The sequence below is a fragment of the Alternaria conjuncta genome (assembly GCF_024043145.1).
Source record: "Alternaria conjuncta strain BMP 0040 chromosome Unknown scaffold_11, whole genome shotgun sequence".
In the NCBI taxonomy this organism is placed as follows: Eukaryota; Fungi; Ascomycota; class Dothideomycetes; order Pleosporales; family Pleosporaceae; genus Alternaria; species Alternaria conjuncta.
In genome coordinates this window covers 632,531-646,752 of record NW_026250100.1, presented here as the reverse complement: position 1 = coordinate 646,752, position 14,222 = coordinate 632,531, and the positions used below count along the sequence as shown (strand labels likewise).

Sequence of the window (14,222 nt, the reverse complement as noted above, 5' to 3'; positions counted from 1 at the left end):
GTAATCCATCAAGCACCTTCTGCACCATGGCTCAGGGATTGAGACTACGGGGCCGAAAATCCGAGCCTGCAAGTTTCCGTAGTCCTCCCGTTGACCCTGACAGGTATACTCGTGTAGCAAGAGTTATTGCGTACAGACATCAATCATGGCTTCGCTGCGGTCTTGGTTCAACATACCTCGTGGCTCACACTTCTCACTAGCCAACATCCCGTTCGGTGTCATCTCGACAGCGTCATCTCAGTCACCGCGGCTAGCAGTCGCCATCGGAGACCACGCACTAGATCTCGAAGTCTTTGCTGCAAACAATGGCTTCTTCGGTCTCTCCACGATACAGCCACATCAAGCTGTCTTCTCGCAACCATCGCTGAACGCGTTTGCAGCACTCGGCCGCCCAATCCACTCTGTGGTCCGAAAGTACATACAAAGCGTCTTCTCTATCGACACAACATACCCCGATATTCTGAAGAATAATGCTGCACTCCAAAAGCAAGCTCTAATACCGCTCAAGGAAATCAAAGCACATCTTCCATTCAAGATTGGCGACTACACCGATTTCTTTGCGGGCATGAACCATGCCTATAACTGTGGCGTCATCTTCAGAGGACCCCAGAATGCGCTGCAACCAAACTACAAACATCTTCCAGTCGGTTATCATGGTCGAGCATCTTCAGTAGTTCCATCAGGGACACCTATCCGGCGGCCCAATGGTCAGATACTGCTCGATCCCACCGCAGAGAAGAAGGTACCTACTTTTAGCCCATGTAAGAAGTTGGACATTGAACTGGAGCTAGGAGCTTTCGTCTGCGGTTCAAATGAGCAGGGAGTGCCGATCCCGATTGAGAAAGCCGAGGAGAACCTGTTTGGTGTTGTACTCATGAACGACTGGTCGGCGAGGGATATTCAAGCCTGGGAATACGTGCCCCTGGGGCCTTTCAATGCGAAGAACTTTGGCACCACGATCAGCACTTGGGTTGTACTCGCAGATGCACTGGAGCCGTTCAAGACGAAGGGGTTGGAGAATGATGCGGAAGTGCTGCCCTACTTGAAGGAGAAGGACGAGAAGAGTGTATACGACATTAACCTCGAAGTCGATGTCAAGAGTATGTACATTTGCGTATCACCTTGATTACCACGTACTAATTGTCTTCAGCGTCGACCGGCAACAAAACAACGGTATCGAAAGTAAATGCACGAAATCTGCTCTGGTCATTCCCGCAGATGCTGACACACCACACCATCACTGGATGTCCGTTCCAACCCGGTGACCTGCTGGGCTCTGGCACCATAAGTGGAAACTCCCCAGCCGAGTACGGAAGTTTTCTAGAACAAAGCAACAACGGGAAGGAGACTATAGCTCTAGAAGGTGGTGAGAAGAGAACTTTCTTGGAGGATGGGGATGAGATCACTATTCGCGGAGTGTGCGGGTCAGACGAGGAGGCTTTGGTTGGCTTTGGAGAGTGCGTGGGTCGCATTGAGCCTGCGCTGAAGTTGAGCTTCGCTTGAGCGCTCTAATAGTCGTTGAAAGTTCTCAAGAATCAAAGTCTCATCATCTCCGAGCTTTGTGCGAGCGGAGCTACCAGCAGTACAAACATGCGCTGAGTATGGTACTTGATCTTGTGCGTAAGGAATTATTCCGCTGCTACAGTTTTTGAAAGCTTCTCCACTGTGCGGCAGAAGTCACAAAATGACGCAGCCCGAGATCCGCATGTTCTTGCAGATAGATGCTTTAGTGCAAAGTTTGAAGCATCCGGTGAGAACCTGAGATGGATGAGCCTATCGGGTTTCAGCGCGTTGGAGGGTCGCAAATTGGCAGGGGCCGCGCAAGAGGCCGACAATACTACCTATACCACTGGCATATGATTTTGAGGCTCTTTCCGCCACAAAGGTTCGATGTGAGTGCCAAAGAGCTCCATCATCCCACTGAAAGCTTGTCGTGCCCATCATCTGTTCCCGAAGCAGTTAGCCGTCTCCACAACGCGCCCGTCTCCGCACCCTGACACTAGCATCAACACCATCAATTCGCGGCTTTATTCCGCTGCATCAACATACGCTTCTGCGCGCACCATGACACAGGCGGCGGATGCCCCGCAGCAATGGGCTTAATCCATCGAAATCAAAGCTCGGATCCTTCGTGGCCAGTCAAACGGAGGCTAATGATGCTGAGCTTGACCTCGGAACGGCGTGTCCAGCTAGGGATCTCCTCCTAAGAGAAAGCGCATGGCATCGGACGTCTCTCACTGCTATAAGTGCTATCGACCTGTTTAGGTTTCGCTCTTACTCTAGGGTCACGAACTTTCCTCTTCCACTTCTCTCACGTCTTCTCATTGACCTCGAGTCTCGTCGAGAGCATGACTATCCCCATCTACATCGCCGGCGTTGCTGTCTTAGGGTTCTTCCTGTATAGATTTCTCTATGGAACTGATACACCACACATCAAGGGACTGCCAGAAGTCCCTGGTCTGCCTCTTTTTGGAAGCTTGCACGAGCTTGGTACGAACCATGCGAAAGTAGCGCAAGGGTGGGCGAAGAAGTATGGCCCAGTCTTCCAAGTGAGGATGGGAAACAGGGTAAGTTTAGATCCTGCATGGATTGAGCACATCATTATAAGCATCAATGCTAACACCAATATCCAGAGGATCGTATTCGCGAACTCGTTCGATTCCGTCCGCCATCTCTGGATCACAAATCAATCCGCAATGATCTCTCGACCTATGCTTCACACGTTTCACAAGGTAGTGTCTTCCTCCCAAGGCTTCACTATCGGTACCTCGCCATGGGATGAGTCTTGCAAGAACCGTCGCAAGGCCGCTGCCACGGCACTCAACCGACCCGCCGTCCAGTCCTACATGCCTCTCATCGATCTCGAATCCACCGTCTCCATCAAGGAACTACTACATGACAGTAAGGGTGGGGAGATCGATCTAGACCCACGAGCATACTGGCAACGATATGCCCTGAACACGAGTCTGACGCTCAACTACGGATACAGAATAGACGGCAACAAGGACGCTCCTCTGCTGAAAGAGATTGTGGATGTTGAGCGTGGTGTAGGGAACTTCAGGTCGACGAGCAACAACTGGCAGGACTATGTGCCACTTCTAAGACTTTTCCCTAGCCAAAGCAATGAGGCGATCAGCTTCCGAAAGAGGCGAGATGTGTACATGGACCGACTCATAAACACACTGACAGAGAGGATTGAGAAGGGTACTGACAAACCGTGCATCACCGGCAATATCATCAAGGACCCAGAAGCGAAGCTGAACAGAGGTATGTTGAGAGCGTCTAGCCTTCGGCCTCGTTCGCACTAACACTCAGCAGCTGAGATCAAATCTATCTGCCTGACCATGGTATCAGCCGGTCTCGACACCGTACCAGGCAACCTCATTATGGGTATCGCATACCTTGCAACTCCCCACGGCCAAACGATCCAACAACGCGCATACGAAGAGATCATGAAAGTGTACCCCAACAACGATGCATGGGAGATGTGTATCCACGAGGAGAAGATCCCGTACATCACCGCTCTATACAAAGAAATCTTGCGATACTGGACCGTCATCCCCATATGCCTACCCAGGGTCTCGATCAAGGACATCGAATGGAATGGCGTCAACATCCCAGCGGGGACGACCTTCTACATGAATGCATACGCCGCCGACTACGACGCAGAGCACTTCAAGAACCCAGAGAAGTTCGATCCAGAGCGCTACCTCGACGTTCCAGATGGTGCGGGAACACCACACTACGGATATGGTGCCGGCTCGCGTATGTGCGTTGGTTCGCATCTCGCTAACCGCGAGCTGTTTACTGCTTTTGTGAGGTTGATCTCGGCTTTCAAGTTCACGCCGCCGGTAGACCCGCGGGACGAAGCGGTCATGGACTGCCTTGATGCGAACGATATCCCAACTAGTTTGACGCTTGAACCAAAGTACTTCAAAGTCGGGTTCAAGCCGAGGAATAGGCAGCTGCTGGATCAGTGGATCAGGGAGAGCGAAGAGCGGGTGAAGGATTTGATGTAGATTTGCATTTAGCATGGCCATTGATATGTAGCATGTATGGAGTCTATCTGAGAGTGATTTTCCAAAGGATTGTTAGTGACGAGCGAGGGGCCATAGTGACAAGGAACAGCCACCAACTACCCCTACACAAGCCCCCTTGCAGAATCGACCTTCATAGGCGGCAACATACCCAGCTTCGCCATATCCTGATACGTCTCAAAGACACTCTCGATAGTATCAACAAACCCACTGAACCCAAACTTGCGCACCTTAGTCCCAGACAACGTACCCAGATAGGTAAAAGAAAAGTCCGCCATTACCAACGTCTGCTTGTCCTTCTCTGGGATGTTGACCGTCAACTGCCCGTTCGACTGCTCCATCATCTCCTCCCAGGCCTTCGGCACCGCAGGGTCCTCCGCCCATTTACACAGCGAGTGTGCGAGTTTGAGCTCAATGGGGGGACCGTAGCCAAGTGGGCAGTCCTTACCGCCAGCGAAGTACTTGCTCTCGTATTTCGACTCGTCCTCCTCAGGACCAAGCACAGTGTCGACGCCGAACCAACGGGCAAGCTCGTTCCAGAATCGGTCCCAGCTGATGAGCTCGCCGTCTTGAGCGTTGAAGCGCTGGTTTTTGGCCGAGTCCTCCAACACCGCCCATTCACTCAGGTACCCGGTTAGACGCGCGGTGGAATGCGTGTATCCGGACTGCCAGCTGTGGAAGTCTGAGGGGTACTGAAGAGGTTGTTTCCTGTGCGCTTGGACAGCGGCATACACGCCGTATGCGAGAAAGGTGTTCATGGCTGCGCTTTGCACGGCGCCGATGACGGCTGCGGGCATGATGATGTTCCAGTCTGTCTCTGGGTGTTGTTCGCAGAACTTGAAGAGTAGGTCTTCCTGGTGGTAGTAGAAGTTTGGGCTGAGGTGTTTGGGCTGGGGGTCTGATTCGACGATGGGGTTGCGGCCACGGCCGATGTGCATGCCGTAGTTCTTGCCTCCAGTTTGTAGCAAGAAGCGTTTGGGCTTGATGTTGGCGATTGGGAGGGCGCCGAGGAAGTTCTTGAAGGGGGGCACGTTGGCTTCGATTAGAGCTTCGGCGGAACTAGGGTCCATGTCGCTTTTTCCGCCGCCAGGGGGGAGGTAGGCGTAGTAGAAGACGTAGTCGGCTTCTGCACCGGCTTCTTTGAGTGATTTGGCGATTTCACCACTGGAGGAGCTGAGGTCGATGGAGATGTGCTGTAGGCGGGCGCGCTGCTCGTCTGTGAGGAAGGAGAGGAGCTCTTTGGAGATTGGCGAGCGGGATAGGGCGTAGATCTTGGACCAGCGGTCAGGCGTGTCGAGGAGAGAGCGGATGGTGTTGAAGCCTGAGATTCCTGTCGCTCCGCACACTATGGCCTTGAGATCCCTCGCGCTCGAGTCAAAGGTGGGAAGATTATGATAGATGCCAGATTGGCGGAGAGGTTGTTGCGAAGAGCTAGGCATGATTGCTGTAGATTGATGGAATAATTAGAAGCTCAGAAGAGGAAGTTGAAGCTGTTCGTGTCTGTATGTGCTTTTTTCAAGCCGGGAGCCTCTTCCTCTTTATGCAAAACGCGACCCCATTCTTCCTACGTAAAGCCAAGTCCATCATTTTCATCTCGCAGAAACGCACCTCAAGAACTCCGACGCTTGACTCAACATGTTGCGCTATATTGCGATGTTGTCATACATCCAGGAGGCTCTCTCGGCATTGAACCCACGGGAATGAACCCTCAACGCCCGTTTGGTCATGACGCGCAGCGAAATCCCCATTCTTTTTCCTTTCGGTATACTCTCCGCCACGCCGTCGAGGAACCTAGTCATTTGTACCGGGATTTCGAGATCTGGGACCAGTCTGGAATTATCCTTTTCCGTCCGCTGCACACGTCAACATCCAGGTACATGCACCTCATACAGGGGAAAACTGAACACCCTGGAGCCTACGTTGACACCAGATTTTCCAAATTGCTTGCCTTATCCTAGTGTAGTCTGCAAATCTTTTCAGTGTCTTCCTTGCACGACGTGCATGTGCTCTTTTGTTCAATGATCTAGTTTTGGCTCCCAGCCACCTGCGAACCGTTTCAGGTTCTCTGATGTCATCTCATATAGGCTAAGGCTTGCCCAGGGAAGGTACCTAGGTAGCGTTGAGAGTCGCCAACACCACCTGCACTTTGTACACGCCTAGATACCCTCAAGCTTGCCAAGATGACATGAGCGTGTTGTTGAAAGTGGAGATCTGCTTGCATCGAAAAAGGTGTCCTAGACCCTGTCAGATCGATCTGAAAGTGTACAGTATCTGCCTGCGCTAAGTGGGTCCCGGAACGGGAGTCGGCCGGCGCGAAGCCGCCGACATGCAAAGCATACACCTCCCTAATTTTCTTATCTTCTCATCACACCCCAAATGTTTGAATCTGGTCTTTTGTCACTCTCACGGAGGGTTGCAGGTCGTGGCAGCTGTCCAGGTTGGCCCAGTGGGCGGTGACGTCGTCGGTCTTGACACTTCCCGATCTGGCATTGCCAATACTTTCCTGCATCATCTTCCTATTGCTCAACTTTCTCTGGAGACTACGAGACATTCTTTCCGACTGTTGTTATGCGCGTCTCCATTCGAGACTACCTAGGTACGACTACAGTTTATTGGACGTTTGGGGGGTCGGCTCCCTGGAAGTTAGTTCTGAACGAGTTGTATTTATATCCTAAAGTTGTTTGAAGAACACACTGTCGTCAGGCCTGAATCTCTAGGCGAAGATTTGAACGAATGACTCCAAGGTAGATTTTGCTAATCTGGACACAACTTGTAGCACCCAAAATTCTTCACCTAGTAGAAGCTGATGCTGAGCTCATCAACCAACCTAGCGTGGATCAAGATTATAGTCACTTATCACGTCCCAGCTTGTACAATGCTTTCCAGGAGCAGGTTTATCAATCTCTCCACGCGCAATCTTCTCTTCGAGTTCCTTCTGTTGTTCCTTCCGTTCTAACTGGTTCTGCTCAATCGCAGCCATGCGCTCATTAAGCGTTCCCGGGAACGGCAACACCCCCGGAGGCGGGTTTAACCATTGTCTACACAACATCGACGATCAGCAAAACTGAATGAGATGCATGGAGATACCTAGTTACGACTTACTCTTTGGGAACATTTCGCCCGTCTACTCCGCGGAAGCGATCCTCGACTGCCTGGCTCCATGGCTTCCGGTCAAGCCACCGCTTGATCATCCTAGGAGATAACGGCTGGGCATCGTATACGCCTTGGCGAGTTACTTCATCGTCTGGTGTTGGTAACCAGACCATGTATCTGACAAGGCCGTCGTTGCAGAGACCTCGGGTGTGATTTCCGTGCGGTGGTCTCTTCAACAATTTGAGTACCTCGCGGAGCTCATCCGTGGCACTGGGCTGACCCTCTATGTCAGCTGGTGCAGCACCGTCTGAAGTGACATCGTCATGCTCTGCAGCTTGTGGCTCTGCTTGAATTGAAGAGGCAGGATCGTCTTCGTGTTTCTCCGCTACTTCTTGATCTGGTCGCACCTCCGGACGGGGTGTCGACATGATGCGCGATCTGCTGTTCAGTCCTAAAATGAGGCAATTTAGGCTGAGAGACAATATAGCCTGTGTTAGCGATCAAGTATGTCAAGGGAGTGAAGAAGGAGTGCTTACGGTGAATACTTGGTGATTGGGAGTCCGTTGCTGCGTAGAACTGCCTGGGCGTGGCACAGTCGATGGGAAGAGGGGAAAAGCAGGAAGCGAGACGCAGTGTACGTGACTTTATATTAACGCTCCGTTTTCGCTTACTCAGACCGTTCGGATTGCCGACAATGACGATGATACCGATGTATGTAGCATGGGTGTGCTGATTCTCAAGTACCTCGACGAGTCAAGCTGAAGATTATAAAGCAGGGACATTCGTCCATGTAGAACTACACAATCTATCGAGCCAGAGTTCTACATCATATCAATTAACAACAGTGCATCGTCTGCTGCTACCATGAAGCTCTCAACTGCCCTATCTGCAACGGCGACACTTCTACTCATGGGAAGAATTCGAAGTCTTCCTGCTAAGTATGACGACGGAATGGTATGTCTGCACAAAACGTACAGCGCAAATAATTGATACTAATATACATGCTCAGTCCCTCCGCGATGCCCTCATGATGCTTAAGAGTGAGGATGGCGTCCGTGTGCTAGGATATGACGGAGTTCTACGCCGACTCAACGCCGCTCGTACCGAAGTAGTTGACTACATTCAACTCTCCGCCCATCACGTCGAAGAGTTCGTCGCCTGGAAGTACCCTGATCAGCGCGATACATGGGCCGGCGTCGACGGACGTGCAGTCACGGATGAAACTCAACTGTTGACTGTTCCTGACTTCGTTGTCCCTCTCGATCCGAGCACGATGGTCTCGAAGCCAAAGGACAAGACGGAGTTGAGGCCGCAGGCTACAGATTGTCGGGGCGTTACGTGTACCAACCCAGAGTATTGTAGGTCTTTCGAACCGCCGTGCGCAGAATGTGAGCCGTATCAGGAGTGCGTCGGTGGGCCGACAGGCTGTCTGGTGCGTTATATATGTGAAGATACTCTGCCACCTGCCGATCTCTAGAAGGAATTGGAAGCTTTGCCGAAGGAGTGATCATTGACATGTAGCCATCTTATAGTACACACATGGAGCAGTTTTTGGGGGTCTCGGAGTTTGAGATATGTAGCGTGTGTTGGCATTCGCGTATCCTACCATCCCTTCGAGCTGAAGTGGCTCCTGGTCTTCATCAAACTATCGTGATTGTTTCTATAGAGGAATCGCGGGTCCACCATGATGCGTCAAACCATGGCGACCTACTATCGAACCAGCCAATGCGACGGAATGATCCATGATTTTTCTGAGAAGCCTGGCGAAGGACCAAGCCGCAAGGATATGATGAGTATCGAGCCATCTCCAGTAACCATATGCGCTGATCGACTTGAGCATCACCTGAAATGCTGTCGGGCAGCGAGACTGCACTGGAGACTGGCAAAACTTCGTTCCCGTCTAGGATCATTCTGGGTAGTTTTGACCCTGTAAATCTGGTACGGCGCAGATCGAAGTACTGGAGAACTTCGTCTATTTCCAGCGAACGTAACGGCCCTCGTATTACCAAACGACCATCGATGACAGCCCCAAATGGCTTGCTCGAGTTTGCCAAGAGGACCTCACACTGTACGACTTCTGCTACTGGGTCCAGGTGATTCGGTGACCCACAAAACTCGATAGCTCCGTCAACAGAAGCCCACGACCATGATGGCGCACGATATGTCTCGGGTCGTCTAGCGGGTTGGGGACCTTTGGCAACGTCGAACATCAAGTCGTGGGACCACATCAACTCGGACATTAGAGACGCTTTCCACAACCCAGCTAGACATTCGTCTCCCGTCATGAGATGGAGTTGCTGGGCAATGCCGGAGATTGCCAGAAGCTTGTCACCTTCTTCAGTCATTTCCCTCCGAGTAAAGTCTTTCACGACGTCTCTCCATACTCCATGCGCGGACATACTGTGCGGTGACTTCGAAACTAATGCAGCTGTCAATGGTGATAACATGGATGGTACTGTTCTGATTTTGCCCATCTCCAAGTATCCCTGTGAATCAGGGTTTCCTCCATCGGTGCATCTGACGGTTTGGCACTCCCACACTAGCTGTTGTGAGGAGAAATATAGTACGCGTGGAGAAAGTAAGAACTCCTGCAGGGCCCATGCTCTTCCGTCGAGTGGTTCCTCGCGTGGTTTCCTGGAAAATTGACGGTGCAAGGACACCTTCCCAAGCCTATCGTCGAGACAGCTCCAGGGAAGATCTCCGACAAAAGTTTCATAATTCGGTCTGCGTCTTTTCGATAGAAAGCCGTCTACACATCTTGATGCGTTCGTAGCTGCAATGGTGATCAATGCATTTTGATAAATGCTCGCCATCCTCGCAATTTCTTGACGCTTATCATCTTCGCTGTCCTGCACGATACAGAGCGAGTCAATCCACAAATACTTGACCCCCAATTTCCGCGTGTAAGATACTGCATCCTGTATAGTTCGTGGTAGAGCTGAGACTTGGATGCCGACTCTGTGGCTTTCTATGTTTTCGGCCAACGTCCGTACCGGTTGTGGACCACCCCAACAATAGCTTAGAGCACAGTAATGGCACCGTTCGCCGTTAGAAACATGCAGTCGAATAGCTTTTTCGCTGACATCTAAAACTCTTGTTGGTAATAGAGGAACAGCGGGTTCAGGACAGTGCTTGTGAAGCTGCTTGCACTCTTCAATCCATGATTTCGCTTGCTTGGTGCTAGAGCTGACATCGTGATTGACTGGAGAACATTTAATCTCTGCTGCTGCAGGATCATCTGAACACCACGAACAATGTCAGTTGATGCGAGGTCATGGTTGCGGGCGGGATACGAACCACGGTGCGCCAGAACCGACCACGTAATAAACCCCAATTCTTCCGACCAGTCTGAGTCTTGCGACCAGCGTGAATCTTGCCCTTCTACCTTCGTATGAATCCTTATATTATCGACAGAACGTTTAAAACTCTTTACTCCCCCGAACTTAAAAAACTGTATATTGATGGCGATTCTTGCATCTAAGTCGAAACGATCGGTGTCCCCTTTAGCGTGGTTGAACAGATAGTCACACATTTCACATTGGGCTGATGCTGCAAGTAAGTCTCGCGCCTGACAAAATGAAGTGAGACCCTCTTGACTTTTGGCCATCTCAAGATTCTCTCTGCTTGATGCGAATCCGCAAACTCCCCAACAGACAGCACAAACTTCTCGAGAAGCAGTTTTCGCGACGTCCATATTGGTCGGCTGAACAAGGCTTGGTATCGTTGAGGCGGTCTTTCCGGACAATTGTAACGTATCGTGTGTTTGCGCAATGTGTTGAACACGGATGCAATCGCTAGATGAAGGCATAGCGTGGAGGGAAAATTGTACGGAGTGGGCGATGCGTATGGTGACAGCCCTGAAGGTGGGGCATACATCACGCCCCGCAGTGACAGTCAGCGAGCTGTAGAGGTAGCCTGCCGAATACCAAGGATCAATTCGCTTGCCTCCTCCATAAGTCCTGAGACCCTTGCAGGGTCTTTTTCGTACACCCTGTGGCCCTGTAGACACCTGAGGTTGAGCGCGTGATGTCTCCACGATCTGACCTGGCCACCTCATTCATGGAGAAAGCTGAAGACCCTGGAGCGTAGACCCGAGGTTATCTGATTTGCATGTTTCTATGTTAATGTAGGCTGCAGGCCTGTTCAATCTTTTCCTTGTATGAGGTGTAGCGCTGTTGTCAGTGACTGCGCGACTTCCACATTCACGTAGCGGTGTCACCGCGGGCCGTAGAACATGTCCTCGCGAGGAAAGAGCACCCGTGCTAGCGACCCTCACTTCACCTGGTACTCACTTCTTAAGGCAGTCACCGCGGAATACAGCCCCACAAGACGAATAAAGCTCCTCGCTCACAACAGAGCTTCCTTCTTCCTCTACCAACACACGGCACCTTAACAACAGCCAGACACTCGCAGGAACAACATGCCTTCCTTCCTCGACGGCTACAACGCCTCGGTCCTGGCGATTCCAGCCTACCTCATCCGTATGTACATGCTGTCCTTGAGAGGTTACGTTCGATCGGTAGTTTAACCTAGCTCCTCCATGTTCAGTCTCGTTCCTTCCCCACGCTCTCGCTGTGAGTGTCGCTACTCGGGGCAATCTCCTCGAGTGGGACAACCGAAGCCCGCGCTCCAACGACATGAAGGCCGAGCTCAAGAAGCGCCTGCCTGCTGAGACCTACGCCAAGTACGAACGTATGGAGGCCTGTCATGCCAACGGGATGGAGGTGAGATGTGATCGACTCTTGTTGTAACGTCCGTCGAACTAACAGTAACAGAACCTTCCTCTCTTCATGGGCGCCGTCATCCTCGGTAACATGGCTGGCCTGCCGCAGAGCGAGCTCGCTTCGTTCAGCGCTTCGTTCCTAGCTGTCAGGGTCGCCTACACTGCCGCCTACATCACCACTTCCACTCAGGCGCCTACACTTGTTCGCAGTGGCCTCTGGATTGCAAGCGTCTCGCTGTGCTTCCGTGTTATCATCCGGGCTGCTGGAGCCATGGCCACCGTGGTCTAGACTCGCGGATGGAGTTGGGGTAGTCGAGATACTCGAGCGACAAGCTAGATGAACGACCGGAGCAGAAGACAGATATCGGTGACGAGGATACGGCGAGACTAGCTGATACGACATCAATGTCAATGCTGCCTTGCAATAACCATGTGTCCACTCGATGGTGTGATGTTGTTCTCTTGGAAGTATTGATGCCTAGACCATGAGAATGTGCCTCGACTTACTGATGTGGTTGAACTATACCGTCCCGTTGCTAGACTTCAAGGTGTTCTAAGTGGTCCGCGTCCCTCGGTCACTTTGAAAGACAGTCGCATGCGCATTGATCAATGCGACCCAGAATATCTCACGAACTACACGTCGCGTTGGTCAGACGTCAGTATACAGCGGTTGCCCAGTCAGTAGTGCGGATAGGTGTGGGTCTGGAGCTCACGCAATCCCGGGGCAGCTGATCGCCCAACCGAACATAAATGGATGCCTTGGGGTTCCACATCCGGCCTTCAGGAGAGCCAAAACGTGTCAAGTTCTTAGTAGCGATCATAAGAAGCGTTCCAAGTAAAGGAATAGCTGCAAGCAAGAAGCCTCTCACCGCAACTCCTTCAACAAAACGACGATAAGCGATCGCCGCCCTTGTCACGTGTCAGTGGCACTTGCCAGCTTACGAACAGTGCCCAGACTTCGCCGCGCTTTCCACCACATCTCTTCAACGCAGCCCTTCCTGTGCATCGTTTAGAGTACATCACATCCACCCGCCCCATCCCCGAATACCACCGACTCTCTTGAACCCGTCCGTAAGTCAATCGCCGCTGCATTGTTTTTTCTGCGTTTGCTTTGCCCAACCCGTAGCCGGCGCCTGGCCAGCTCCCTCGTGGCCTCGAGTCGACTCCGCAACGGGCGCTCAACATGGCTGCGCCGGCCATGCGACTCCCGTCACCGTGCTCAATACCAGCCGATAAGGCCACGATACTCTCCTCAACCCTCTTCTGACAACTAGTGTCGCAGGTTCGAGAGTCTATACACCGCCTCCCAACTCACCCGCCCTACACTACCACACACACCCACCGCAATCATGGGTCTCACATTTTCGAAGCTGTTCGATAAGCTATGGGGAAAGAAGGAGATGCGCATTCTCATGGTCGGTCTTGACGCTGCCGGAAAGACCACCATTCTCTACAAGCTCAAGCTTGGTGAAATCGTCACCACTATCCCCACCATCGGTACGTCGCGATGTGCAGCATGAGCTCAATCAGAACAATGCGCTGATTCTTCGACCTACAGGTTTCAACGTCGAGACCGTCGAGTACAAGAACATCCAGTTCACCGTGTGGGATGTCGGCGGTCAGGACAAGATCCGTCCTCTGTGGAGGCATTACTTCCAGAACACCCAGGGTATCATCTTCGTCGTTGACAGTAACGATCGCGACCGTGTTGTTGAGGCGCGTGAGGAGCTCCAGCGCATGTTGAACGAGGACGAGCTGCGGGACGCTCTCCTCCTTGTCTTTGCCAACAAGCAGGATTTGCCTGTAGGTTTCAAGAGCCGTGAACACAAATATCCAAACGACTAACAATGCGTCAGAACGCCATGAACGCCGCTGAGATCACCGACAAGCTTGGTCTTCACAGCCTCCGACAACGTGCCTGGGTATGTTCCGGGTCACCCCTGCTTTAAAAGCGTGTCAGCTAACCCCCTGCAGTACATCCAGTCGACTTGCGCTACCTCCGGTGACGGTCTCTACGAGGGTCTCGAATGGTTGAGCAACTCTCTCCGCAAGGCCGGCCACAACTAAGTTTGGCGAGCGCGAACCGTCACATAGCGAGTCACGAAAATGCCAACCGTCTGCTAGCACAGACCTCTTATAACGAACGCACGCCCCATCGTTGTGGCAGAGCCCAGCCATGACGCATCTCTACAAAACCACGGACCCATGAAATGTATTTGCATCGGTGTCAAATGTCAGATCGGATGGTGGAGCGGAGACACATGGTTTCTCTTCTCTTTTCGCCATTGGAGTTTGTGTGAAGTACTATGACATTTCGTTTCTGGGATCGTTGGGAAATCAGTTCTCTGGTTACTTTACGTGGTACTATC

At 51.9% G+C, this 14,222-nt stretch overlaps 7 protein-coding genes across 7 annotated transcripts; 5 read left to right on the top strand and 2 right to left on the bottom strand.

Moving 5' to 3' along the window:
* Positions 1 to 145: 145 nt before the first annotated feature.
* Positions 146 to 1,503, top strand: J4E85_007759 (uncharacterized protein; the record flags this gene model as incomplete). Its single annotated transcript, XM_051471989.1, has 2 exons — positions 146 to 1,100; positions 1,151 to 1,503. The coding sequence occupies 2 exons, from the start codon at positions 146 to 148 to the stop codon at positions 1,501 to 1,503; spliced, it is 1,308 nt and encodes a 435-aa protein (XP_051324186.1).
* Positions 1,504 to 2,348: 845 nt separating this feature from the next.
* J4E85_007758 (uncharacterized protein) lies at positions 2,349 to 4,019 on the top strand (the record flags this gene model as incomplete). Its single annotated transcript, XM_051471988.1, has 3 exons — positions 2,349 to 2,567; positions 2,634 to 3,267; positions 3,319 to 4,019. The coding sequence occupies 3 exons, from the start codon at positions 2,349 to 2,351 to the stop codon at positions 4,017 to 4,019; spliced, it is 1,554 nt and encodes a 517-aa protein (XP_051324185.1).
* Positions 4,020 to 4,141: 122 nt separating this feature from the next.
* J4E85_007757 (uncharacterized protein) lies at positions 4,142 to 5,476 on the bottom strand (the record flags this gene model as incomplete). Its single annotated transcript, XM_051471987.1, has 1 exon — positions 4,142 to 5,476. One exon carries the CDS (start codon positions 5,474 to 5,476, stop codon positions 4,142 to 4,144), a length of 1,335 nt encoding a protein of 444 aa, XP_051324184.1.
* Positions 5,477 to 6,864: 1,388 nt separating this feature from the next.
* Positions 6,865 to 7,558, bottom strand: J4E85_007756 (uncharacterized protein; the record flags this gene model as incomplete). The annotated part of the gene is made up of 2 exons (XM_051471986.1): positions 6,865 to 7,075; positions 7,140 to 7,558. 2 exons carry the CDS (start codon positions 7,556 to 7,558, stop codon positions 6,865 to 6,867), a joined length of 630 nt encoding a protein of 209 aa, XP_051324183.1.
* Positions 7,559 to 7,994: 436 nt separating this feature from the next.
* Positions 7,995 to 8,607, top strand: J4E85_007755 (uncharacterized protein; the record flags this gene model as incomplete). Its single annotated transcript, XM_051471985.1, has 2 exons — positions 7,995 to 8,084; positions 8,140 to 8,607. The coding sequence occupies 2 exons, from the start codon at positions 7,995 to 7,997 to the stop codon at positions 8,605 to 8,607; spliced, it is 558 nt and encodes a 185-aa protein (XP_051324182.1).
* Positions 8,608 to 11,550: 2,943 nt separating this feature from the next.
* J4E85_007754 (uncharacterized protein) lies at positions 11,551 to 12,142 on the top strand (the record flags this gene model as incomplete). Its single annotated transcript, XM_051471984.1, has 3 exons — positions 11,551 to 11,611; positions 11,679 to 11,854; positions 11,906 to 12,142. 3 exons carry the CDS (start codon positions 11,551 to 11,553, stop codon positions 12,140 to 12,142), a joined length of 474 nt encoding a protein of 157 aa, XP_051324181.1.
* A 1,060-nt stretch (positions 12,143 to 13,202) lies between these two features.
* On the top strand, positions 13,203 to 13,920 carry J4E85_007753 (uncharacterized protein; the record flags this gene model as incomplete). The annotated part of the gene is made up of 4 exons (XM_051471983.1): positions 13,203 to 13,350; positions 13,412 to 13,656; positions 13,710 to 13,775; positions 13,828 to 13,920. 4 exons carry the CDS (start codon positions 13,203 to 13,205, stop codon positions 13,918 to 13,920), a joined length of 552 nt encoding a protein of 183 aa, XP_051324180.1.
* Between the last annotated feature and the right edge of the window lie 302 nt (positions 13,921 to 14,222).